The sequence below is a fragment of the Scomber japonicus genome, chromosome 2 (genome assembly GCF_027409825.1).
Source record: "Scomber japonicus isolate fScoJap1 chromosome 2, fScoJap1.pri, whole genome shotgun sequence".
NCBI classification, from domain to species: Eukaryota; Metazoa; Chordata; class Actinopteri; order Scombriformes; family Scombridae; genus Scomber; species Scomber japonicus.
Window position 1 is genome coordinate 33,653,979 of NC_070579.1, and position 26,897 is coordinate 33,680,875.

Below are 26,897 nucleotides of genomic sequence, written 5' to 3' on the forward strand. Positions count from 1 at the left end.
TTTGCATAATAAGTCAACACTGTATTCAAAACAAAGGCAGCTCCTTTACTTTAACTGCCAATACCTGATAGATGACCGTATGGTAAAAATGCAAGAAATGAAATGAAATGAAGTGCACAGAGATGTGAGCATATGTTAAATGTGTATGTCTAAGTTTGAGCCATACCATAACTTAATGATTGAGCTTCTTCTTTTGTTGTGTGTGCTGGCATCAGGATTCCAAACATCGCAACGCTGTAATATGTCAGACCTTCATATTTAGCTACTTATGGGCAGTAGGAGGCAACCTGACCAGCTCTTACTGGGATGCTTTTGACACCTTCGTCAGAGAGCAGTTTGAAGGCAACAGCAATGCTAAGGTATGATGTACACACTCTGACAGATACAATGCATACACAGTTAGACAAACTGGATGCTATGCTGTTTGTTAACAACTCTATGGCAACGTCAGTCAGTTGGTCATATCTCAACAGCTGTTGGATAAATTGCTATGAAATTTTGTTCAGACATTCATGGTATCCAGTGGATGAAGCCCACTGACTTTGATGATCTCTTGACTTTCAATCTACCCACATCAGCAGGTCAATTTTCAGGTCAAATTTCAATTTAGTTCATCACTAAATACCAACAAAACTAATGACATTCCCATCAACCTCAGCTGTACTTTGTGTTTCTAGCTATCTAGCAAATGTTAGCAAATTAACATGCTAAATGAAGACGGTAAAGCTGGTAAATATTACCTGCTACTGTAAATATCAGCATGTTAGCATTGTCACATTTTAGCATCCAGATGTTAGCATTTACCTTATAAAACCACTGTGTAACATGGCTGTGGATTATTTATCTTGCTTGCTACACTACATTTACAGATACAATAAATATACACTGACATATATAACAAAATGTCAGCTGCACCTCACATATTCAGTTACGCTTTTAAAACTCTCCCTCATCTGTATTACCGAGAGTCAAATCCATTTGCCAACACATTTGCTGGTATTAGCATGATATATGTGAAAAGGCCTGAGGTTAGCTCATATTGTATATTACATCAAAGCACTCACTGGAGGGCACTGGATATATCTAGCTGGAGCACAGCTAATCTAAAAAGAGGATTCTACTCTATGATATCAGTCAGTCATGTAAAATGAAGACATTAAGAAATAGAATCGGTATTGTACATTTTGGTAATTCCTTCAGTGGGATACTCGAAACATATTGGAAAGGTTGATAAGATAGAAGGATGAGCTTTATACCAGGGTTATAAAAGTCTAGTGCATATCATTACTCTACCTTGCCACCATAGAGGACTATGAATCGAGGTGTAATAGAATTAAATACATCATTTTTATATGTAAAGAATGAGCTGCAGAGACAGAAATGAAGGAAGTCATAGGCTTATATTATGAGTCCTTCAGCCTAACAGGTAATGGGAAGTTAATTGTTTGGGAGTTCTGTCTTGACTGGCAGCCGTGGCAGACGATTGAGGTAATGTCTTACTGACACTGACAGAAGCAGAACACAGAAGGGTACAAACATGACTCACTTATTTGAAGGTGGAATGACTATGTAGGTAAAAGGGTTGAAGGATATAATTAAACCTGGAGTCTGCCACATGCGCCCACATCTGCTCATCAGTCTGTTCATACAGAACTAATGTTGTTTTTGTTTTGTGGTGGATTGTGAATGTTAAGAAGCTATTGTATCTAAGAACTCTGTGTATGTTTCGTGCCTACTTACCTCATGATGAAGCCAGCACAGCCAACTCCCAGCTGTGAACACACACGCACACACGCAAAGACACACACACACACACACATACAACAGTCTTAATTAGTGTCTTTAATGGCTGATTTCTAAGGATTTGTTGTAGCTAATGACATACAGTGTAATGTAGCCACTTTTATGCACTTACATTCAATTCCCCTAATGTGTTTGTCTTTCTGTGTTTGTATTAAATGTGCTCGCTAGCTCCCAAAAAGTGGTTCCCTGTGGAGCTTGTACATGAACTTTAGCTACAAGCGTCTGGAGTCATGGGAGAAGATAATCCCTTCGTTCAAATACAACAACGAGCAGCCCTTTTTTGAGATGCTGGTTCCCACCACAGACACTGTCCGCTACGGCTATCTGATGGAGAAACTGCTGTCTGTGCGACGTTCTGTACTCTTCACCGGCGATACTGGAGTGGGGAAGGTAAGGATTTGTGGATACAGAAGCAACACAGAGACACTTTCCACATAAGGTGGTAGCACTGCACCCTAATGGACTAAGTTAAATTAATGAGAACCCTGTGTGGATAATCAGTTTGCCCACTATTTTACATTAATGGGGCATCGGGGTAGCATAGAGGAAAATCACTATCCCACTACAGTTGAAACATAAGCTCTGTTCCCAGCACTGGTTCTTGTGGCATCACCAGGTGTTTCAGTGAATACAACTGGCAATGTTGCTGCAAAATCAAATTCTTCTGGTTGTTTTGTGCACTGTGTGAATATTATATAAAAATGCACATTTACCAGATGTTAACCAGATATATTAGCATTGGATTTACCATAAAAGAGTGTACAGAACAAACTCCAGTGGAAATCCTGGAAAAGAAGCCTATTAAACAGATTTAAAGGAAATACTGTAAAGAAAATGTCTGTGTTTGCTATTTGGTTTTTAACTTTAGTTTTATTCTAGAAATTCTTCTTACCTAAAGCCTTCAGTTTATTGGATGCAGAAAACTTTAGATACATATCATGCACAGTCAAGGTTATTCGTGCGTTCATGTTGTACTTGGAAATTGGAATTTCTAAGTTCCCAGTCGCAAATTTAACAGGAATGGGTGTTGCATTTCATATAGTATGGACTGTAGAACAGACAAGGAGTAATTGGTGTCAGTGATATTCATGGATTTCTTCATGTCTAACCCTGACAGTCAGTGGTGGCTCGGGGCCTTATCAACAGTATCCAGGAAAAGGAAGGATATCTTCCTATCTACATCAACTTCTCTGCTCAGACCTCCTCCGCCCGCACCCAAGAAATCATTGAGTCCAAACTGGAGAAAAAGAGGAAAAATATTCTGGGTATAGAATCACAGCTTCATTACCACACCATCATTCATACACTGCAATGTGGGAAATCTGTCTAAAATCTTGAATGGTAACAATGGTTGGTGCTAATGTGCAGTTAATGGGCCTAATTGTCATTGAATAAGGTAGTTATTCAATGGGGGGCAATTAGGCCCATCTATTAATCCATCTGTTCATACAGTCCTCCTTTTTATTCCACTGTCCTCAATTCATCTACATACAGTATCAACCTTTCTTACCATTTGTCCATCTGTCCAATCTGTTAACTCTATTCTCACTCCTTTTTTTTAATCTGCGCCTCTCTCTTCATGTTCCCTTCCCTCTCCCTGTATATATGCAGGTGCTCCTGGTAACAAGAAGTTAGTGGTGTTTGTGGATGATCTGAATATGCCCAAGCTTGACAGTTATGGCTCTCAGCCTCCTATAGAGCTGCTGCGTCAGTTCCAGGACTTTTCTGGCTTCTATGACAGGAACAAGTTCTTCTGGAAGGAGATCCAGGTACAAACTTACACAAACAGGAAAGTGCATTTAACATTTATTTGTATGTGGTGTGTTTCCCTTTTATGAATCTACAAATAGGGTAGAGCATAGCGCCCCATGTGTTGAGGCTACAGTCCTCGCTGCAGGCGACCCCGGTTCGAATCCCGCACTGAGTGGTCCTATCCTGCACGTCATTCCCCCCTCTCTTCCTCCTGTTTCCTGTCTCTCTCTACTAACCTGTACATAAAGGCAAAAAGCCCCCCCCCCCTCAAAAAAAATGAATCTACAAATAAACTAGTAAACATGCCCTCCAGGCTTCAGTTAGAATAGTTGTTTTAAGTTTTGCACACTTTAGGAAATAGAGGAGAGTTAGCTGTCAACTTAACCAATATGGCAGGGTTTCTTATTTCTGGAGCTGTAGTTACTGGGCTCAGCTGTTATAATCTAAGGACTCATTAAATCGTAGTGTCTACTTTTATATTCTTACTACTTAGTAGTGGTAAGCCAGGATAAAACATAAAATAGTACATTTCAGGCAAAATGTAGTTGCAGACAGTTACTTTTAATCTTGTGTCAACAGTTCTGTCGTATTGTATCTGCCATGGTTTATTTTGGATGAGCATCTGACTTTTAAGGAGGGTATTAGTGTTTTGGTGACGTCAGCAGGTAGCGAGCTGGGATCAGGGCTGTGTAAGGATCTCTGATTATGTACTAAGTCTTGTGTGTTTGTCCTGTTTCAGATTATGATTCTGGCATTAAGCAGGTTCTGTGAACATGTGAATTGTAACAGAGGGATTTAGTTGTTAGATTAACTCAGTTTTGGCCGTGTGTGGTGATATGGGATGGGGATACCCAACGATCAATGACAAAAGTGAGATAATAATTTAACTAGGACCCTTTGCATGAACATCCCTGGATTAGTGAGGGGAAATCTTTATTTTGTATGAGTAATTCATTTTCTTTTTTGTCAATATAGATTACGGCATAATATTATTGATGCTCAGTGCAGATTGTTTCTTAAATGTAAGGAAGGAGTTGCGTCCAGGTACACCAACAGCAGTAGAAATGGGCAGATTTACTGCTCTCCTTTACAAGAAAAAAATTGTTTGTTTAGATGAATGTAAACACAAAATTAATTTGATGTTTTGTTGTTCATAATATAATGATTACACTTTTTAGGAATTGTGATTTATTTCTGATGAGTTCCTTTTGGTGGATTATTAAAAACTCAAACACGGATGATACAACCAGTGCAGTTAGAGTCACGGTTGCTGGAAGGGACCTTAGACTCAACTAGTCTAGCTGTTTCCTCCTGTTCCCGGCCTTAGTTTAACTGTCCCGGAGCTGTTGTTGGCTCACAGAGATTAAATTGATATTATCGATTCTCATCTAACTCCGAGTGAGATGGCAAACATATTTCACGAAATGTTGGAGTGCCTTTTTAATGTTCGATCTGTTTTCTGTTCAGTTAAAAAAGTGTAGAGAAAGCTCTTTTTGTTTTTACGCAGTCAGCATCGACTTCATTTGTTTTCAAGTTGAACTTTTAATGAAGTATCACAAGCCCATTCATCTTGTGTGACTGTGTTTGCATCTGTACCACCACCACCACCACCACACACGCACACAACTGATTGTACTTAAGACTGCATGTGATGTGTGTGAAATATGTCTATCCGTAAAGTTTCTGATGGGAACACATGTTTATCCTTTACTGACCTTCTTCCTTTTTTGTTTTTGGCAATTCCTCCTTCTCTTCTTCTTCGACTTCTTCTTCTTCTTCCCCTCTCTCCTCCAGGACATGACCATCGCCGCAGCTTGCGCTCCTCCAGGAGGGGGACGTAACCCCGTGACCCCCCGATTCATCCGCCATTTCAGCATGCTGTGTCTGCCTACACCTTCGGAACACAGCCTCAAACAGATCTTCAAAGTCAGGACAAACACACACACACATATACAGACACACACATCAATATATAAAGAATTTAAGCCTTCAATAAAAAGTCACACTTTATTCTTTCTGTCATGTTTGTTCCAAATGTCTTCTCCTTCCCAACCTTCCCCTAGGCTATCCTCAGTGGTTTCCTCAGTGAGTTTTCTGAAGCGGTGAAGGGCTCCGCCGGACAGATTGTGGACGCAGCTGTGGAGATTTACGACCGTTTGAGTGTGGATCTCCTGCCCACTCCAGCTAAGTCCCACTATGTCTTCAATCTCAGGGATCTCTCCAAGTGTGTCCAAGGTGAGACATGATTCACACAACTGGCCTCCGCAGAGAGAACAGTTTCAGCTGTCATAACTATTCTGCAGTGGTTGGACAGTAGTAGAAATGGTAATTTTAGAAATTTTGGCATGCAGAACATACACCTTCCTTCCTCCCCAATGCCACAAACTAAACTTTACTTAAAGAGACTGACAGATAAAGAGCGTCTGCATCTTTTGTACCTCCACAGCAATGGAGCACAGCTATGAATCATCTCTTCAAGCCACATTAGCAACATTTACAAGCTCTGGCTCAGCCTCACGCTCTCCGAAATTGTCTGCACCATCACTTCCTCTGCCTCCTTTCGCTCTCTCCTTCTCTCCCTTTACCCAGCGGGCATCAGCACAGCACGAAGATGAGCTAAAGTGACTACTATGACTGCCTTCCATACAGTACCTGCTCAGCATTGGCACACACTACTTTTTCAAACACAAAGTGGCCAATAGCGATACATACTGTTGTTGAGGTGTAATAAACTGACACCTACTGCTGACCTCACATGACCTTTCTCTGTGGCTTTTATATGGCTCCAATTTGGAGCAATGTCAGGGGTCACTTTTGGTTTGCATTATTTATTCACTACAAACCATCAGTAAAGCAGTTTCTTGGAGGTGAACATTAAAAATCTGAAGCACTTTTAGACACACTAATGTGAAAATGTGTCTATTTTCCAAAAAATCACCAACTCACTCACATTAATTTAAAGGTTCATCACGAGAGCTATTTCATTTTATTTTTATTTCAAATCAAGCTGTGTCTTAGATTTGATTAGTTCAGCATTTTTGGCTCCTGTGGATTTGCAATGTGCGATCAGGGAAAGAAAAAAAGAAAAAAATCAGTCTGTTCATCTTTTACTCTCTTGATGTCTAGGTATGCTGCAGTGTGAGCCCAGTCAGGTGAGAGATAAGAACCAGATCTTCCGTCTCTTCTGCCACGAGTGTCAGCGGGTGTTCCACGATCGACTCATCAACAACCAAGATAAGATGTATTTCAACACCATCGTCTGTGAGATGGCCAGTAAGGATTGACACAAACGCAGCCCAGAGGGGCTCACTTTTCAAAACGCACAAACTGTGTGAATTCTGCTCATTTCCCTTATGTTATCCTTTACCATTTTTGACTCTCTCTCTCTCTTTCTGCCAGGCAGATATTTTAGTATTACCTTGGAGCCCTCATACTTTGTCACACAGCCCATCATATTTGGAGATTTTATCAAGGTTAGATTCTATCTTCTTTTGGAAAGATTTGCTATTTTAACACAGTTATACCTGACAAATTTAAAATTTCCCCTCCTGCCTTCCATCACGTAATATATCTGTAGGTGGGTGCAGAGAAAGAAGATCGTCTGTATGAGGATCTTACTGACATGAATAAGATAAAGACTGTTCTCCAAGACTACCTTGATGATTACAACATGACCTTTTGCAAGGAGACCAAGCTGGTCTTCTTCCAGGACGCAGTTGAGCATGTCTCCAGGTGAGCACATGCAAGACTGAATGCCATTGAATCGGCAGATGTTATGTAAGATGACTTCTTAGTTGGCGGTTAATGGATTTTAGCTCTAGGTGGTACCAACTGTGAGAGGGAAGAGAGATGATTACACGCTCAACATCTGTGATAATACTGTTTGTGCACAGTAATACTTTATCTTCATTCCGCTGCCTGTATCATTACCAGAAGTCCTTCCATAGATCACTTCACTTCTGTTCCTCAGCAACTTCATTGGCTCCCTGTTAAATACTGTGTGCATCACAGAATTCTGCTTCTCACTTTTAATACCCTTCATAACCTAGTACACCCTCCCTTACTCTCAGATCATCTTCTGCCAACCAACTGGGGGCCAACAACTTCAGCTGGTGGCTCCCCATCTCTGTAACGCTCTCCCTCAAGACATTCCAAATATTAACTCTCTCTTCACCTTCAAACTCCACCCCAAAATGTGGCAAACTGGCATGTTCAGTCTGATCCTGACTCTAATGGTTATACCCACAAAGAGTCTGTGCAACAGTAGTAGTTTATCATGGTATGTCACGCCACGCAAATCTCTTCTCTAGTAATAAAAGTATGAAGGGCTACAGGGTCTTAATCAAAGACAAAATGCTGAAAGGCTACACTGCCTTCTTGGTGTGGACCCAACGATCTGCTAATATGCAAACTTCCTTCTAACCCCAACATATCCTGTTTTGTGTTAATAATTTTGTGTATCGCATCTTCTAGGATTGCCCGTATGATTCGCCAGGAGAGGGGCAATGCTCTGCTTGTAGGGGTGGGAGGCACAGGCAAGCAGTCTCTCACAAGACTGGCATCCCACATGTGTGGATACCGATGCTTCGAGATTGAGCTGAGCCGAGGCTACAACTACGACAGCTTTCACGAAGACTTGAGGAGGCTATACAAGATGGCTGGGGTGGAGGGAAAAAATATGGTGTTCCTTTTTACGGATACTCAGGTAAGAAGGAAGAACTTGGCTGATGTGAAAGTAGCAGGAGTTGTATGAATGCAGACATATGTTTGTATTAAGATCTGCACCCTCTCACTTGTTGTAGATTGTGGTGGAGGAATTTTTGGAGGATGTTAACAACATGCTGAACTCCGGCGAGGTGCCCAACCTTTTTGAGAAAGATGAACTAGAACAAGTGCTTGCTGCCACACGCCCTAAAGCCAAAGAGGCTGGGATCAGTGAAGAGAACAGGGATGAGGTATGCTCAGACACAAACACACAATATATAAAACATAAATCTTTCTACCAGTAAAAATATAGCAACAACATGTACAAACAAACAAATTCTATGTGAATAGTTAGGTTCTGCTTGTAATTTATTCATATAATTTGTCACAGTCAATATCAACAAAATATGTAAAATGATCTCATCAAATGGTAGAAAGGAAATAGGATTGGACATTTTTCCCTGTGTTAATCAAAACTGTCAACAGTGATACTGATATTTCTGCTGTGAGATGGGATGCTGAAAGAGGGTGAATTGAGATGCAAGTAAACCAGGCTGATTTAATGTCCAGACTCTGAAGCTATGATGATAAAAGTTTCAACCTAAGTAATGTGGATGTCTGGAGTGTCTTTTTCTTTCTGATTCTAATAGATGTCCAAAAGGATTTGCTCTCAGTAAGACATGTGATGCACTTAAACTAATAGTTTGACAGGAGTTAGATTGATGACACTCTCATGTCTGTATGGTTAATGTAAATATACCCAGAAAAAAGGAAGTTAGCCATCAGAAGCAAAAAGTAAGGGAATTTAATATGCTAAAATTGTGCAAATGTAAAGCGAACTTAGCTTAGCACAAAGACTGGAAACAGTAGGAAACAGCAAGCCTGGTTCTGTCAAAGATAATGAAATCTGCCTATCAGCACCTGTAAAGCTCAATAATTAATACGCTATATCGCATTTGTTTAATTTATTAATAAAAACCTGTAGCATAGAAATCACACATTGTGGGTTATAAAGGGGTGTTATGTGGGGGGTTAAGGTTGCCAGGCAACTAGCACAGACTCCACGCTGACCTTTGTAGACCAAGAGAAATTAAAGCCCCTGATAAAACCAAGGGGTGAGAACTGAGCCCTGAAGAGACCCAAAATTTCACAGAGCTCAGGCAGATTTCTAACATCAATGGCAACATAGGGGTTATTTCCTAGAGATTAAACAAAACCAATTTAAAACTACAACGAAATCAAGAGATCATCAGTATCAAAAGCTGTGAAGTAAAACTGTCATTTGCTAAAAGAAGGTAATTAAGAAAAAAGCCTTCCAGAAACAACATGCATATCATGACAAACATTGCCATTGACTCTGAGCAAAAGCAGTCAGTCATTGAGACAGTGTACCCAAGCAAGCTGTAGGAAAACATCAACCTTTAATGTTAACTGCCAACTGAGACCAACCATCCGGAAATTATGCAACCTTGTTTGTGTGTGTGCGTGTGTGTGGCCTACAGGTATTCCAGTATTTCATCACTCGTGTGCGGGAGAAGCTGCACATTGTGCTGTGTATGAGTCCTGTGGGCGATGCTTTCAGGTCCCGCTGTCGCATGTTCCCATCACTGGTCAACTGTTGCACCATTGACTGGTTTGTACAGGTATCCTGAAACAGCTCTTAATTTCTTTTTTTTTTTTTTTTTTTTAAGTATATTTTTTGGGCTTTTTGCCTTTAATGTTCAGGACAGTGTAGAGAGACAGGAAACAGGAGGCAGAGAGAGGGGAATGACACGCAGGATAAGACCGCTCAGCTCGGGATTCGAACCGGGGTCGCCTGCAACGAGGACTGTAGCCTCAACACATGGGGCGGGTGCTCTACCCGCTGAGCTATGCTCAACCCACAGCTCTTAATTTCTGATCACGTCCCTTTTTTTAAAGGAATTTATTGTTTAATTATTATGCACAGAAACAACTTGGACTTGGTGAACTAGGATATCACTGTTGTCTTAAACCAGTCTATAAAAAGTAACTTGTTATACAAATATGTACTATTTCATCAGCCATTCTCTACATCTGTGCTCTGGATTGTAGTATATGGATTTGGATTCATATTGTTCAGTTTTGACCATTGAAATATAGATTTTTTTTTTACTTTAACTCAGTTGCAGAATTGCTATAAATAAAGTAGCTCAAAAACAGAGCTACATTTCCTCACCTTACTGCTTTTTTCCTCTCTCCTCTTTCCTTAACCATCTGATGCCTAGTGGCCCCGTGAGGCGCTCCTCACTGTCTCCCAGGCCTTCTTCCAGAATGTGGACTTTGGTAGTGAGGAACTAAAGGAGAGCTTCTCAACCCTTTGTGTGGAGATACATGTTAGCGTCACTGACATGGCTGAGCGCTTCTACTCAGAGCTCAGACGCCGATACTACACAACACCTACCTCCTACCTAGAGCTCATCAACCTCTACCTGTCCATGCTTGAAGACAAGAGGCAGCAGTTAGTGCTTGTAAGGCTGTGACTGCAACACATTTTTCGTATTTTATAGATTATTTCTACAGAGCAAATATGCATAATATATGTGTTCATGTATAGGCCAAAGATCGTGTGAAGAATGGTCTGACCAAGCTGCTTGAGACCAATGTGCTGGTGGACAAAATGAAAGTGGACCTGTCTGCTCTGGAGCCAGTTCTGAAACAGAAATCCATCGATGTTGATGCCCTCATGGAGAAACTGGCTATCGATCAGGAGAGAGCTGACGAGGTAATTCTGTCCCTTCCTATTAAGCACTGAACAAAGCTTTTATCTCTGCACTATAGTGTATGTGTGTAACAATAAATCCTAACTACAGGTGCGTAAAGTAGTGAAAGAAGATGAAGCTTTAGCCAAGGTCAAAGCTGAAGATACCCAGGCCATAGCTGATGACGCCCAGAGAGACCTGGATGAGGCTCTGCCAGCCTTGGAAGGTGCCAATCAGGCTCTTAGTTCCCTGGACAAGGCTGACATCTCTGAGATAAAGGTGTTCACCAAACCCCCAGATCTAGTCATGACTGTCATGGAGGCTGTCTGCATCCTGCTCAACTGCAAGTCAGTATACTATCCATTCTCTCTTCTAAAAAACATGACTTTTCTCCTTCAAAGATTGTTGAAAAGTCTCTCTAATCACACAAAATTGTCCTCGTCTCCTCGTCAATCTGATATCATATTTTTTCAAACTTTGGAAACTTACTAAATTATGCAAACATCCAAATATTTTATTTCAGAAGGAAATGCAATGGATTACAGATGGTAGATGCTATTTGATGCCAACAAAATACATGCTCTTCTGACTTTCTGATATAAATGAAGTGGAAAATTGTTATCTTTAAATTGTGTTTAATTCTGTTGGACCAAAACATAACATTGGCTCCCATCTCAATTTTGATCAAGGATCACTGAATGCAAAATAACAAGAATATCAAACAGGAAAATGCATTCACTTAAAAAAAAAAGATTATCATCAGACATCCTTATTTCATTCCATCTGTCATGACGATCCATCACCGTAACCAGGATCATCACTTTAGCCAGCTTCATCATCTTTAAAGGTGGTTAAATTACCCTCAGCATAATTACTATCAGCATAATTACTATCACCATAATGTGAATCATCATCATTCTAGCCACAATCTTCTTTGTTTTGCACTTCTGCCAAATGTATGAGATTTGGGGCTATTTTTATTTAATCCCACGTGTTTTGTTTAAGTCAGCATCCAGAGGGATTACTCTACCATCTCATGACTCGGCAGTCATCTCTCTGTCAACCCTTAAATTTCATCAGTCATTAATCTACTGCATTGCTGCACTAAATCCAATCCTACCCAATATCCTATCTTTTTTTAACCTTTAACCAACACTGTTCCACTCTGCCAGCACTATGCACAACTTTCACTAACTGTTAGTCCTTTAAAAAAGTTACATGAATATGAATGTGTTAAATATTTATATACTGGATACTATCATGAAAATAATGTGCAAAACAATGCACAGCAGCGTATACAGGTGGAAACTAAATACGGTGTCTTACTATTTTAAATGCAGGTTTTTTCCTCTCTTGTAATATTGTTACTTCTTGTCACAAATCAGCTTTAAAAATGGGGAAATTCCATTCCACATGCACATTAATTAATTATTATTAAGCATTTTCTAAGTCCATCATTTTTTTCATAACCCTTTAACATCCCTGTCTCCTTATAGGCCGGACTGGCCAGGAGCCAAACAATTACTGGGAGATGCCAATTTCCTCAGGCGGCTGACAGACTATGATAAGGATAATATCAAGGCTCAGATCCTGATGAAGCTGCAAAAGTACATCAACAACCCTGATTTCATACCTGAGAAGGTTTGTTTGGATTTCATGTCAAACAGCCGGATATGTTGGCAGATATTTGGGCTCAGATTAAACAGGTCATGATGACATTTGTGTTCAAACATCTTGTCGGTTCTGAAAATGTCAGAGTTGGGATTGAAACAGAGCTATGTAGATTTCTTTTTTTTAGCTCTTTTTGTTTGCAAATGGTATCAGGTGGAGAAAGTATCCAAAGCCTGCAGATCAATGTGTATGTGGGTCAGAGCCATGGATCTTTACTCCAGAGTCCTCAAAGAAGTCGGTCCGAAGAGAGAAAAACTGGCAAAGGCACAGGTCAGTATCATAGAGTTTAGTGAGAGAGAGTGGGAGTGGTAAGTTTTAACCATGTACCCATGCTTTAATATATCAGTCCTGCCTATTGCTTCATCAAGGCTGTTAACATTCTCGACCAAATTTTGTCTAAACTTTTCACTAATAGTATTTTCCAACATCCCTTTCTACTTCTATACCGACCACTGCAGGAAGAGCTGGATGCGACCATGGAAACACTAAGGGAAAAGCAGGAAAAGCTTCAGGAGGTGGAGAACCAGATCAAAGTCCTACAGGATCAGTTTGACTACAGCATAAATGAGAAGGAGGATTTGGGTGAGGCTTGATGTTACCACTTTAAACTCTATATTTATTTTTTATAAATGATTTCCTGTTGTATAGAAATCTGTAGCGAGAGAAAGAGAATTCTAACAGTAAGTCATCTCTTTTTTTCCTTCCTCACAGTTAACACCATGGCTTTGACCCAGGCTCGGTTGACCAGGGCAGGGAAGCTAACTTCTGCCCTTGGCGACGAGCAAGTACGCTGGGAGGAGAGCGTTGCCCTGTTTGAGCAAGAGATTATCAACGTAGTGGGGAATGTCTTCATTGCAGCTGCCTGTGTGGCCTATTATGGAGCATTCACTTCTCATTACAGACAGCTGGTAGGTACAGCATAATGTCACACAAAGGTTGGACAAAGGTTTTAGAGCTACTGTCCTCTATGAGCATACTCTAGAGTCTCACATTTTACTGCAATACAGCACAGTCCGCCTTTTTAAATTAGGCACAATTGTTTTTCAGTGGTGCACTTGCATTACTGTCTTAAGTTGCAATTCCCACCACAGAACAGATATATGGTAATGACCGTTAACTGAATTTGTTTTTTACATTATTAAAACAGAGTTAAAGCAATAAAATCTGTGATAAGAAAGTGATTAAAAAGGAGAAATCGTTCACTTTGTGCATAATGCAGTTTTGCTCTTTTTCCCCTCAGCTAATTGACCAGTGGATAATACTGTGCCAGGAACTGAAGATTCCCATCAGTTCCAGCTTCAGCCTTATCAACATCTTGGGTGACGCATATGTCATCCGCCAGTGGAACACAGAGGGTCTGCCCCGTGACACCGTCTCTACAGAGAATGGGATCCTGGTGACAGAGGGCCGCCGCTGGCCTCTCATGATTGACCCGCAGGATCAGGTGAACTAGTAAATAGTGTGTCCAGCCAGCATTCAGTGGCTTTCAGGTGTGGATTGATTTGTTGTCTGTTTTAATTGATCAGTTAACCAGTCAGTTGATTGTTACACGGTTTTGATTTCCCATTTATCCATTCACCCCAAAGTTTCACACTTAAATGTTAAGGACCTATAAATGAATATACAAGTCAGAGTACAAAAGTATGTTATTGAGTACAGTTTTTTAAATTTTATATTATCATTTAAGTTACATGGCTGCAGTACCAATGTTAAGAACTCCTGTTACTAATAAAAGTCATTGAAATGGCAGTAAAATAAAACATCTTTTGAGATGTGCAGAATCTGTGCATCACTTATTTTGTCAGATGTTCAATCCACTAAGAGACCCTCTGTTTGGACACACTTCTTTCCTCTTTACTGAATGCTCAAAAACAACATTTCAACTACATTTAAAGCATTTTTTCGAAAACATCGCCTTGTTTTTTGAGTTGAGTGAGTTGGTTTTGATGGCAGCAGTCCAGAACATTAATACATGTTTGGACAGATTAGAATGTCTGATGACCCGATACAAAAGTTTGTGGTGTGAGACAAAGTCACAGACTGTCCTCTGCCTCTGCCTGAGGACCCACACACACACACACACACACACACTCACAATAGCCAGCTTCCCTACACAAAAATAATGTGTCGAGTTCAGCAAAACTGTTTTTCTTTGGGACAGCTCTTATTTATGGTACATTTCAACAGCACAGACACAGCAAATGTTGTGTTTTACATACTGTAGATGTAAAGATACTCAGACATGCTTACATGAACAAATTCCCACATACACACACAGATATTAAAATATTCTCATAGGCACAGTAATACACCATGCACATACAATACACAAGATAACCCATCTATACAATACATAAATATTGTACATTCATTCATATCTGAAGGCCACATACGTAGCACCAAACTCACACCAACACAGCTGTATGCAAAAACCGGCTCTTTCAGCTAGCAGACTTTCATGGAAATACTGTCACAGCTTCACTTTTTAAGCCTGCTTGTATCTCACCACTCTATGCCCTGACCACTGACAAGTCGAATTTTCTCTCCTGTCATGTCTGTGCCTCCTCCCTCATCGTTGTCCCCCCTCTGTTGTTCTTTTTATGAGTACAGCTGGTCTCTCTCTCTCTGTACATAGACAGACACATGCAAATATGGATTAGACAGCTTCCATGTCTGATTGTGTCTTCCACAGCACTGAACATGACCGTATACTCCAGTGTTACTTATTTTCATGCCGCACTGCGGTCACTATTTGTATTTTGATGCCAATAACATCAAGCGCTAACATTCATTTTCATCATATACAAAGTATGTTAACAAGCTTTTTATCACATTAAATGAAGGTTAATTCTCTCTCTCTCTCTCTCTCTCTCTCTCTCTCTCTCTCTCTCTCTCTCTCTCTCTCTCTCTCTCTCTCTCTCTCTCTCTCTCTCTCCCTCTCTCTCTCTCTCTCAGGCCAACCGATGGATCCGCTCCAAAGAGGCAAAGCATGGGCTAAAGGTGATCAAGCTGACAGATCCAAACTTTCTCCGTACCCTTGAGAATGCCATCCGCATGGGCATGCCTGTACTGCTAGAGGAGGTAGGAACACACTGCCTGTGTCACGTTAAAATGTGTTTGATTATCAAAGGTGGTAAACAGCGAAAATATTCTTCCATTTCTGATTAGGTGATTTGATTTAATTTAGGCATTTTAGGCATTGGATTTTTTACCATTTGTGTGTAAATTCGCATTTTTGAATTATGTGTGTACAGTTAAAGGAAAACCTGGATCCAGCTCTGGAGCCCATCTTGCTGAAGCAGACATTTGTGGCTGGTGGACGGACATTGATCCGACTTGGGGACTCAGATATCGACTATGACAAAAACTTCAGATTTTATATGACCACAAAGATGGCCAACCCACACTACCTACCAGAGGTAAGGCAGACACACACTCCTTAAAATCTGCACATTTGGCCAAACTATGGTTGAGGCAGTTGGTGTTTATTTCCTCAGACTGAATAAATACTAAAACATCTCTCCTGGTTTCCCTTAAAAGACATTTTGAAAAGAGTTTCCAAACAACTCTCACCTTTGGCAACCTGATATTTCAAGGCTTGAGAAAAGGCACACACATTTTGTGGTCTTACAAAAACAACAACACAAGCAAGGACCTTGGTGCCCTTCTGCCATGATTGGCTTCCTGCAATGGCGTCAACTATGGTTGCTTTTCAGCCACTGTCAAAAAGATGTAGTCACCTGCCAGCTCACCCAGGGTGCAGTGCCCTTTTATTCGACACGAGCCCAGGAGAGTAGCAACACAATGAAAGCAAGCTTTTACTACTGTGTTAATGCAAGTCAGCAGCGCATTGAAGATGCAAAGTGACACGACAGTTAAAATTAGTGTGTCGAATTGTAGTGAAAAGCAATACTGGAAATACTTCTCTGACAATCTGTTTGTTGTTTAATGCCATGTATGTGTGTGTGTGTGCGTGTGTGTCTGCGTGTGTGTGTTTTCTTGTTGCCTTTCAGGTATGTATTAAAGTTACAATCATCAACTTCACTGTGACAAAGTCTGGCTTGGAGGACCAGCTGCTTAGGTGCATACACACTAAACACACTAAAAACAGATATCACATGCTATGCTCTACATTTACAAACCACTATACAACTCTCAATACCTCAATAATGACTCTTTAGCACCTTGACATTTATTTTCTTTGCCCAAAATTCCTTTACTTACTCCAATCTTCTTGCAAACCCGGCCGCTTCCTCTCCCCAGTGATGTAGTGCGTCTGGAGAGTCCACATCTTGAAGAGCAGAGGAATGAGCTGATTGTGCGCATCAACGCTGATCGCAACCAGCTGAAAGATATTGAAGACCGAATCCTTAAGCTTCTCTTTACCTCTGAGGGGAATATACTTGACAATGAGGAGCTAGTTCAGACTCTCCAGGAGTCAAAGGTGAAAGACATCATTTCACCTACATAAATCACTTCTATAGATCACAACTATGATTTATTGCTTTGTCATTCTCATATTGTCATTTTTCTCCCCTTCCTTTCTTCTAAAACATCCTGGATGTTCTTGTTTTGTTGCTATTCCTCTCTTTCTTTTGTCTTTTCCACTCTTGTTTCACCTTTCTCAGGTGACATCAGAGACCATAAAACATCGTTTAGAGGAGGCAGAGGCCACTGAGCTAATGATCAACTCTGCAAGAGAGCGCTACCGACCTGTAGCCACACGAGGCTCTGTCTTGTACTTTGTCATCGCCAGTCTCTCTGAGATCGATTCAATGTACCAGTTCTCCCTCAAGTACTTCAAACAGGTGAGGAAAAAGCAACTGTAACTGTTTACAAGCCACAGACAAATATTCCTCTGAACTTCTACCCATGTAGCATCATTATTCTGATCTCTCTCCACATTCAGCTTTTTAACTCCACCATCGAAACGTCCGAGAAGAGCAGCGTGTTGGAAGAGCGTCTCCAGATCCTGCTGGACCAGATCCTGCTCAACTCCTACATCAACGTGTCTCGCGGCCTCTTTGAGCAGCACAAGCTCATCTACAGCTTCATGTTGTGCGTGGAGATCATGAAGGAGTGTGACGAGATCTCCGATGCTGAGTGGCTGCACTTCCTAAGTGCAGCTGCTTCCTTGGAAAAGGTGTGTGTGTGTGTGTGTGTGTGTGTGTGTGTGTGTGTGTGTGTAGGGGGGGGGGGGGGGGCTCAAATTGGTGAAAAAGTTAATGCGCATAGATTGCTGGTGTTTTTAGAATTATATAACGAGATATCAGTGTATCAGCGGTGAAATAGAAATTATTTTTTCATTATGTTAGGGGAAATGGAGAAGAGACTATATCAGTTAGAATATGCGAAAAATGGCCAACTGTCAGGAGATTTGACCATTGAAGCCAGAACAAATCGTAAGGCAAGAGGATAAATTGCCTGCAGGAATACAGAGATAACGGCCCATTTTTAACTGTGTTATGAGTGTGTTTTTTTTTCACCATCTTATTTGGCTCCCAGGTATTCTTATATTAGAAGAAAATATAGAAATTTGTTACAGTTTGTTGGCTGGATGCTCTTAACAGCAGATAAACAAGGTCTTGTTTTATTCCCCCCTACAAAAATGCCCCCAGGTTTGCCTGTAGGCAATGACTTCATTCTCTCCCCCTCTCATGTAGGGATTGTGTTGATAGAGGGAAATAAAGTCATTTGTCACAAAGTGGCAATCTTCCTCTCCTGCTTAGCTGGTTTATTACTGAGGAACTACTGAGACTGATGGGAAAAACACACACAGTAAGAGAGGGACAACAGAACATATAAGGTTGTCTGTCTTTGGAGAGGTTAACAAAGTACATATTTCTGTGAAAGGGAGATAAGAAGGGGAGAGTAGCTCTGTTTCTGAGTCATCCATACAACCTTTACTTGCCTTTAAGTACCACATAATGCCTTTCTGAACACCCCTAAAGTCCAGAGGGGCCTCATGACGTCATTTGGGCTTCTTAGAATCCTCAGAGCAGTATCTTCCTCTCACTTGCTTACTCCCTTTCCTTTAACTTTCTATTTCTCAGTAATAGTTTTGATGTTTCCTGTAAAACTGCATGGTGTATTAGTTTGGGTAATAAAGAAGGGGAAATGTAGGACATGGAAATAAATAAAAGAGTTAACTCTGGTTCGACTAACAAGTAAAGATGGTTTTGAGGCCGCAATACAGATCAGTCAGTGTAACCTGGGGGTATATTCTTGTGTTCACCCACCATTTGGCTCGCATTTATATGGCTCTATTTAGGCTGGAGGCGCTGCCTGTCAGCCGTTGTAATTGTCATGCTAACGGTGTCCTTTCTTTCCTCTCCTTCACCTTCTGTGTTTCTGCCTCCTGTGTTTAACATCACATCTTCAATGCATCCATCATCTACGCTTCTCTCACTCATTTTGAATGAATTTCAAATTTGCCTCTGCGTCTCCATGCCCACCGACATCACCGTCTCTTATCTGTATCTGCACGTAGGACTACCTGCCTTCACTGTTTTGAATAATACGCTCCTCACATTTTAATTGACATGTTTTTAATTCTTCTTTTCTGCCTCTCTTTTCAAGGTCTGTCCTCCATCTTTTTCCCTCCATCTCCTCTTCTGTTTCTTTACTGTTGGTATCGTCGCCCTTTCTTTTTTTTACTAGATTAATTTCATGCTTGGGAAAAAGTTACAGAAACAAAGGTTTGCATATATCATTGAAAGAAAAAAAAGGATTTAACAAAATATCATGATGGTTAAGTGAGTTGGCATATGTCCATATCCTGGTATAAACACTGATCTCATGTTATAGATACACAGTTGCACATCTCATATAGTAGTGTCCTATACAAACAGTTTACCCATACACATGTATACATGCATATCCCTGCACATATACAACTCCTGCATATGTATGTATATTTTATGCATACATACACATACACTACATATATAAGTATACTGACATGTATGCACATTATCTCACTTTCTATTTCTCCATCTCCAAGGACTATGCAGAACGGCCAGATGTGCCATGGCTAAGTGATTTTGACTGGCGGACATGTTGTGAGCTGGAGGACACACTGCCCTGCTTCAAGGGCATCTCAGAGGAAATCACCAGAACCCATATCTACATTGAGTTTGGTAATCCAACCCTTGTGTTATTAGTCTGGCTAATGTAGAAAGCATTAGCATTATCTGCCAATACGTTTCTGATAAATATTCTAGAAACATGGCCGATGTACATAGAACATCTTTTCTCACTGTCAGGATTAGTTATTCTAATCATTGATGAATGATTAGAATAATACCATTCTCCTACCAAATCTATATGTGCACCACTGGGCAAAGGCCTTATAAAATCACTTATGAAGATTGGTGTGGCATTAAATCAGAGTTGCCTCTCCTTCAGGACGTTTTCAGGCATCTATTAATCCAGAGAACTGGGAAGGCTACGTGTCAGAGTTGCCTCCTCTTGGGGAGTCCAAAGAGGAGAAGCAGGAGAGCGGGATCAGAGGCTACTGGAATGAGAGGCTAGGGACCTTCCAGAAGCTGGTCCTTATCAAGAGCTTCATGGAAGAGAAGGTAAGCCTGGATTAAGGCTATAGCAAGATAATACTCAAAGTTTTGGGCATTGTTGTTTGTTTTCAGGTCTACAGGGTCACAGGGGATTTCTAGTGAGGTTTACTGTTGGTCATGTAAGCAGATCTTTTTTCTTCTTTTTTTAAAATTAAAAGCACTCCAGCTGTATTGTGTTACACTTTCATAAATTTGGGAAGCTCATAAGAGAGAGAAGAAAGTCTAATTGAAATAGATGCAGCAGAGACAAAGGTATCCTGTATCCAGTATGGGTTCAGCACCCATAATGCAGAGGTTAATTATTCTGACAAAGCTCAGTCCAGAGAGACAGAAGGCTGTTTTCAAAGGATGAATGATACTCTCAATGACTCATAAACCAACTTTTATCAGTGAGATCAGTGGCATTTCCACAGATTTTTAAAGATAATTAAAACTATTTTTTTAATTGAAGTTGCCCAATGCTCTGTTCAAATATCACCTAAATAAGTGTTTTAAAGAAAAATTTCAACCTTCATCAACCATAAGCAACACATTTTACTTTCCACTCCCATGATACCAGACCTGCCAAGGGCCGTACCTTAGAAATTGGTTCATTTCTTTTTATGTTGACCCCTCTCTCCTTATTTTTATGCTTTCTCTTTACCCTTTTCTCTGTCAAACACCTTCTTTCCTAACTACTGCCTGTCTTCTTTGTCCTGTTAATCTATGATTGACCTTCTTTCTATTTCGTCCAGGTGGTCTTTGCAGCAACAGAGTTCGTGATTGTCAACCTGGGGAAGCAGTTTGTGGAAAACCCTCCAGTTGACCTGGCTAATCTCTATAACGACATGTCCCCCTCCACCCCACTGGTCTTCATTCTCAGCACAGGCTCTGATCCCATGGGTGCCTTCCAGCGTTTTGCGAAAGAGAGAGGTTGTCTTGACAGGTAAAAGAAGATAGTTTGGCAGTTTGCTGAAGTGAAGCTGAGGGTGAATTGTAAAACCAAGAGCCAAAACAATGAAGTTTGGCTTGTGACAGCTTTACCAGTTCCTTCTCTCTATGTGTCTCAGGGTTGAGTCCATCTCATTGGGTCAAGGACAAGGGCCAATAGCAGAGAAGATGATCAAAGCAGCGCTGAAGAGTGGGAAATGGGTCTTCTTGCAGAACTGTCATCTGGCTGTTTCCTGGATGTTAGACATGGAGGAACTTATCAAGACCTTCACTGATCCTGGTACTATAACATGAGAAAAGATACACGTCACTACACACTTCACATGATGCATCAACATGGCCTTTACTGGGGAAGAAAGTAACACAGATTTTAAAATATAGCATAGAGTGTGATGCAATTTTTACTGTAAACAATTATCCCAAATTTTGGCATTGTTGTTGACAGCATGGTCTGCATTTCAAACTTTATAGTACTTTTAGATTGGGGCTCAAGTTTAGGTCCATGTTTGGCAGTGGGACAAATAAATGTGTATCGTCACATTTCCAGGGACACAGATGACAGAATGATTGGTGTTTTCGTGGTTGGTTTCATGTTTCTTTCTAGCGTTTTATTAGTGAGAAGGAAAAGAAACTACTTATACCGCATATTTTTTGGAAAGACATTCATTAAGTTCTTTTTTTCTTGTGTTTCTGGCTGTGAGTAAAGTTCCCCTCTTTTCATGTGCAGACACATCAATCGACGAGAACTTCCGTTTGTTCCTCAGCTCCATGCCTACCAAAGTGTTTCCTGTTACAGTGCTCCAGAACTCTGTCAAGGTAATCACCCACACACATATACCAACACACCCCGTGCCACTATAATCTCACCTCAATTCAGTTCATTTCATTTGAAGATTGACAGTCAAAGATTGCTCTGCAGGACTAATGTTCCCTGGATAAAAGGATTTGTTGCATTCTCTCACAATGTGAAAAATTCAGCTTTGAACAAATCTGCATTCTCACCAGTAAGCACTCTACAGTCGCACATTGCCCTTCATCATCATTCTTCATGAAGAGTGTTCAGGGAAATTTATGGAATTCAAGGAAGGCAACTTTTCTGTATACCGTACTTATAATGAGTATAACTAAGACTTTAACTTAGACTTCTGTGGAAAACTTACCGATAATACTATACATATTGCATCTGACTAAAAGACTATTAATGATTCACTTTAGTACTTTTCTGTATTGTAGAGATAGTAAAATGAAAAAAGCTCATTAATTACAATGCAGAACCAGATGGTAGCACGCTGTGTACTAGATAACGGCACAATAGTCTGCTGGAATGAGGGAATCTGATTGTGGCATGCAAGCAAAAATGTTAAATGCATCTGATTTACATCATCTTTATTGGGAAATTACGTGACATTTAGCATGCTTTGTATTTAGCTGAACAAAAGGCAAACCTTTTGCTTAAAAGGAACTGTCACAAGTAAAAACTGTCAGTAATGCCAGGCTGTATGGTCATAAAATGAGCCTAAAAACTTTTATTTAGTCCTTTTTAATGATTGCATGCTTTCAATTCATGACCTAAAATCTAAAATCCATCTTTTCAAAGATCCTTCAATTAATGGTTTATACACTCCCCATAGCTTGCCTATTCATTTGCCACTCAACCTCCTTCAGTGATGACGGAAAGGTAAAAAACAGTTAAACAGCTGTTGAAAAGTTGATTTTAGAATTTAGGATCTGTGGATAGTGAACAACATCTGGGACTGGGACAAACCACAAATTTAATAAGAATGATAAGGACTCATATTTGGGCAATCCTAATTTTAACTACTACTTTTTGGTCTGAGGATCACTCACAAATCACCAACTCTTAATTCTGTGAAAAGTGAAGGGTTACTGACTTACAGGATAAATTAAACCCTTGCTAGACCTTGCATTGTCCATATAATATATGATTTTCAACAGCTACAATAAAATAAAGCTGGTTTCAAGACCATCATTCTGCTATCTAGTATAGCTGCTGTTATATATGCGACACCTGCTGTCATCACGGAGCAGCATGGAGTTCAGCCTTCCTGTTACTCTGTTACTAAGAATTTTCCCTTTTCTGTAATAAAAGTTCAGCAGATTCATAAATACGTTTTGTCAGGAAACTCTTAGATATAGTACATCATGTCTATATCAAAGCTCCTGGTGGTTAGAATAATATGCACAGTGAATACAGCCTGAGGCACGTTGGATCTGCAGAGAAAGTAATTGCATTCGGGGCTAATCTGTCTCGACGTTCTTGGGAGGGAGACCATTAGTGTTTGATATACTATTACATGCACACAAACACTGTTAAACAAGTTTTTCTTATACAATAATACATTACTGCTCTCCCTTTGGTGGATGCTGCTGGGAAATTTTGATTGTTACTAGAGGTTAGTCATTTATTTAACTCATTTTGCATCCCTTACTAATGCTGCTGGATACTCTCTGTAACTGGGAGAAGAAACTTTCCCAGAAAGTTGTTTCAGCCATGTCACCCTTGATATTATCAATTAAATATCCTGTTAACTGTCCCCTCACTAATTAACAGCATCTATGTTATAAAGGTTAGCAGAGCTCACTGTGGTCTTCTCAGCAGCAGCCGTCATGCCCAGTGTGCTTATGTGTTGTTGTTGTTCTTGTTGCCAGGTGACTAATGAGCCTCCGAAAGGCTTGCGGGCCAACATGCGACGGGCCTTCACCGAGATCTCCAGCAATTTCTTTGAAGACCACGTTCTGGGACGTCAGTGGAGGAAGATCCTATTCGGAGTCTGCTTTTTCCACGCAATCATCCAGGTTACACACACTCACACACCCTTCATTATTACAGCATTGTGTGGCCGGATATATTCCAACTCTGTCACATGCTTCTTCTGTTTGTTTGGCTGCGTCTGTCCTTGTATTCATGTACAATTTGTGCCTTGTCTTTATGTGTCTTAGGAGCGAAAGAAGTTTGGTCCTCTAGGCTGGAACATCCGTTATGAGTTCAACGACAGTGACAGGGAATGTGCTTTGCTCAACCTCAATCTCTACTGCAAAGATGGCACTATCCCTTGGGACGCTCTTATCTATATCACTGGTAGGGAAACGTAGCTGAAGTGTTTGGGATTATGTGTGTGTGTGTGTGTGTGTATGTGTGCTTTTTTATTGTGTTCTGCACCAATCAAATACAATATTTACCTCAGATTGATAGACAAAAAAAATCAGTACAGTACAGAGCAAAGCATAACATAACATAACATAACATAACATAAGTCAGTCTGTTAAGCTTTAAATACAGCAGGAAGTATGCATGGAGACTGAAGCCGGCATGTTTGTTGTGTTGCCAGTGTGTGGCACAGACAGCACGCCGTTGTTTTGTCAACAGCGCACACGTTTTCAGCCTCACGCCAAACGAGGGGAAAGCAAAAAAAAAAAGAAGCTGTTTGCTGATTTCACAAAGGAGGACAGTTCCGTAACACAATTTCACTCTGTTCCGCAGCTGTGATCCCGCGTTTGTTCAACTCTCACTCAATGAACTTTACCAAACTCTCTTCCTCTTGACTGTGTGTTTATAGAAAATAACAGGAACAGAGCAGATGTTCCCATGCACACCAAAGCGCTCTCTCTCTCTCTCTATCTCTCACTCTCTCTCTCTCTCTCTCTCTCTGCCCCCCCCCCCCCCCCCCCCATATCAAACACTGCAAATAACGATATCAAACAGTTATAGAAGTAAAGTAATGAACTATGAAATGGTTTACCAAATCACAGCATGCATCACAGGGTACTGTACATGGATGTGTCTACTCTATTTATATCAAGCAGGGCTGATTAAATATTTGAAATAACTTGCAGTAACCTGTCTGAAATTACTCAAAACATCGAAAACATTTTTTAAATTCAGTGTTTGTTTGTTTCTTTATATCCTAGATATGTATATGGCAAATCAAAATTTAGTTTGATTTAATTAAATCAGTTTAATACTGATTGCCCTGGACTTCCATAACATCTTCAGTGTTATTCTAAAGAAAAGAAGAAAAGGGATCCATGTCATTTATAATAATCATATCTCTCATTTGTTTCCCTAATCTGGTTTTCAATTACACCTCCAAATGATTACGTCTTGTGTTCAGTCTCAGTGGAGCGCAGCACTCCGCCATCAAACTGATGCCTCTCATTGTTGTTATCACACTACTGTGTTATTAGTTTAATCCTTAATTCAAACTGCGCTCGTGTGCCAGAGCTGCACACTTTATGAGGGGAAGAATTTGCGCTCAAACCAAGCATGATATTGCCTTTCCTCTTTTAGAAGGAGCAGTTCCTCTCTTCTGGTGCAAAGAAAAAAAAAAAAAAAAAAAAAAAGGGGGCTCTGCCAGCTTTACCACGCCTGCAGCTCACTAAAGGCTTCAGCAGAGATTTGTCTGATTATTCGCTCTCATCCTTACTGTCTTATGTAACTGTGTCTGTGAAGAAATTGTGGATTTTAAGGTTTCCACTGTTAAAAGTTAAATGTAATTTCTAAAAATGGATGTTTCTTTTTGCTCTTTGATAATAGGTACCATCCATCCATGTCTCTTTTTGCAATACCAATTTTTTTTTTTTTTTTTTGTAGTTCCAGCTCTTTTCTCTTCATGTTGCATCTTTATGCTAATTTCCTACCAGACACACAGGTGTTTGCTCCTCTGTGCTCTGTACTATTACATGAGAAGTCAAAGAGCTGGAAAAACTACTGCTGACATTTAAAATGGGCTTTTGGTCTATAAGGAGGCCCATAAAAATGTGTGACTGCAATCATGATATTATTTATATCTTTTCGCATCACAGTGTAAGTCAAGAGGAAAAATATTGTTATTTCAGTCGAGCCTTTAAACTGTCTCTTGGCCATGAAACATGCACAGACAGGCAGCTGTTTGTTTTTATATCAGTTACAGAATTCTCTTATCCTAGTCTGCTTTGTCAGCTAAATGTTTCCACTGTGGAGTCCACTGACACTGCCTCCCCCTCCCTTTCCTTCTCCCCCTTTGTGACATAAAAAGATGTTACAGATATCTCTTGTCTTCATGCCTTTTTGCTCAATCTTATCAACCTCAGGTAGTGTTTTTTTAATTCCTTGGTTTCCACATTAAAAGCAAATAGAAGCAGAAGCCTCATCCAATAGCAATCCATATCAACCCATTTAAATGTCTGGAAGCATTTAAATCTTTAAACAGATTCATGATTACCAGTTTAAATTATGTTTGAAAATGTATGTTTTCAGTTTTCATAATGAAACAATAGATAAATAGGATGTTTGACTACAGTACTTACATTATGTGTATACCATTTCCCCAATACCTGAGTTTGGCTTTTCACTCTTTAAAACTGCTTTCTGAATGCCTGTGGTGGCTGTACAGATGATGCTTTTCTTAGCCTTGGGCTAGGTACATAAAAGGTAAACATAAAAGGTCATCAGAATGAGTGTGAACAGACCCTGCTGAGAAAGAGGGAGGAGAAGGAGGAGGGCATAACAAACAAAGGAAACAATACACATGGCAGTCTTAAGGCAAGTACACAGTATAGTACAATACAGTACAGTATATGTACTATAAGATGTATTACAGTATAATCTGTAAACCTCACTCTGAGTAATACACACTTATTAAAACTGTGCTGTGAAAATATTATATTTCAGCTCTGCGTTCTCCTGACATGGTTTAATTGATATCCATTCATCCACATTCAAATGTCAGGATATTTAAGCGGT

The 26,897-nt window shown here is 40.2% G+C and overlaps 1 protein-coding gene across 1 annotated transcript in view; it reads left to right on the forward strand.

Annotated features, from left to right (window-relative positions):
• The window catches only part of dnah6 (dynein, axonemal, heavy chain 6), a 54,237-nt gene that overhangs the window by 21,504 nt on the left and 5,836 nt on the right, over positions 1-26,897 (forward strand). Inside the window, exons 40-72 of the mRNA XM_053327381.1 lie at positions 216-359; positions 1,972-2,193; positions 2,921-3,068; positions 3,415-3,572; positions 5,350-5,481; positions 5,619-5,790; positions 6,682-6,828; positions 6,955-7,028; positions 7,133-7,287; positions 8,029-8,260; positions 8,358-8,510; positions 9,762-9,902; positions 10,506-10,748; positions 10,835-11,002; positions 11,091-11,326; positions 12,476-12,620; positions 12,804-12,924; positions 13,113-13,232; positions 13,362-13,558; positions 13,891-14,094; positions 15,606-15,731; positions 15,905-16,069; positions 16,664-16,731; positions 16,914-17,094; positions 17,279-17,458; positions 17,560-17,793; positions 19,654-19,789; positions 20,058-20,230; positions 20,959-21,149; positions 21,274-21,434; positions 21,882-21,970; positions 23,825-23,971; positions 24,116-24,254. Of these exons, the coding sequence (XP_053183356.1) occupies positions 216-359; positions 1,972-2,193; positions 2,921-3,068; positions 3,415-3,572; positions 5,350-5,481; positions 5,619-5,790; positions 6,682-6,828; positions 6,955-7,028; positions 7,133-7,287; positions 8,029-8,260; positions 8,358-8,510; positions 9,762-9,902; positions 10,506-10,748; positions 10,835-11,002; positions 11,091-11,326; positions 12,476-12,620; positions 12,804-12,924; positions 13,113-13,232; positions 13,362-13,558; positions 13,891-14,094; positions 15,606-15,731; positions 15,905-16,069; positions 16,664-16,731; positions 16,914-17,094; positions 17,279-17,458; positions 17,560-17,793; positions 19,654-19,789; positions 20,058-20,230; positions 20,959-21,149; positions 21,274-21,434; positions 21,882-21,970; positions 23,825-23,971; positions 24,116-24,254 (5,302 nt within the window). The remainder of the gene's footprint in view (positions 1-215; positions 360-1,971; positions 2,194-2,920; positions 3,069-3,414; positions 3,573-5,349; positions 5,482-5,618; positions 5,791-6,681; positions 6,829-6,954; positions 7,029-7,132; positions 7,288-8,028; positions 8,261-8,357; positions 8,511-9,761; positions 9,903-10,505; positions 10,749-10,834; positions 11,003-11,090; positions 11,327-12,475; positions 12,621-12,803; positions 12,925-13,112; positions 13,233-13,361; positions 13,559-13,890; positions 14,095-15,605; positions 15,732-15,904; positions 16,070-16,663; positions 16,732-16,913; positions 17,095-17,278; positions 17,459-17,559; positions 17,794-19,653; positions 19,790-20,057; positions 20,231-20,958; positions 21,150-21,273; positions 21,435-21,881; positions 21,971-23,824; positions 23,972-24,115; positions 24,255-26,897) is intronic.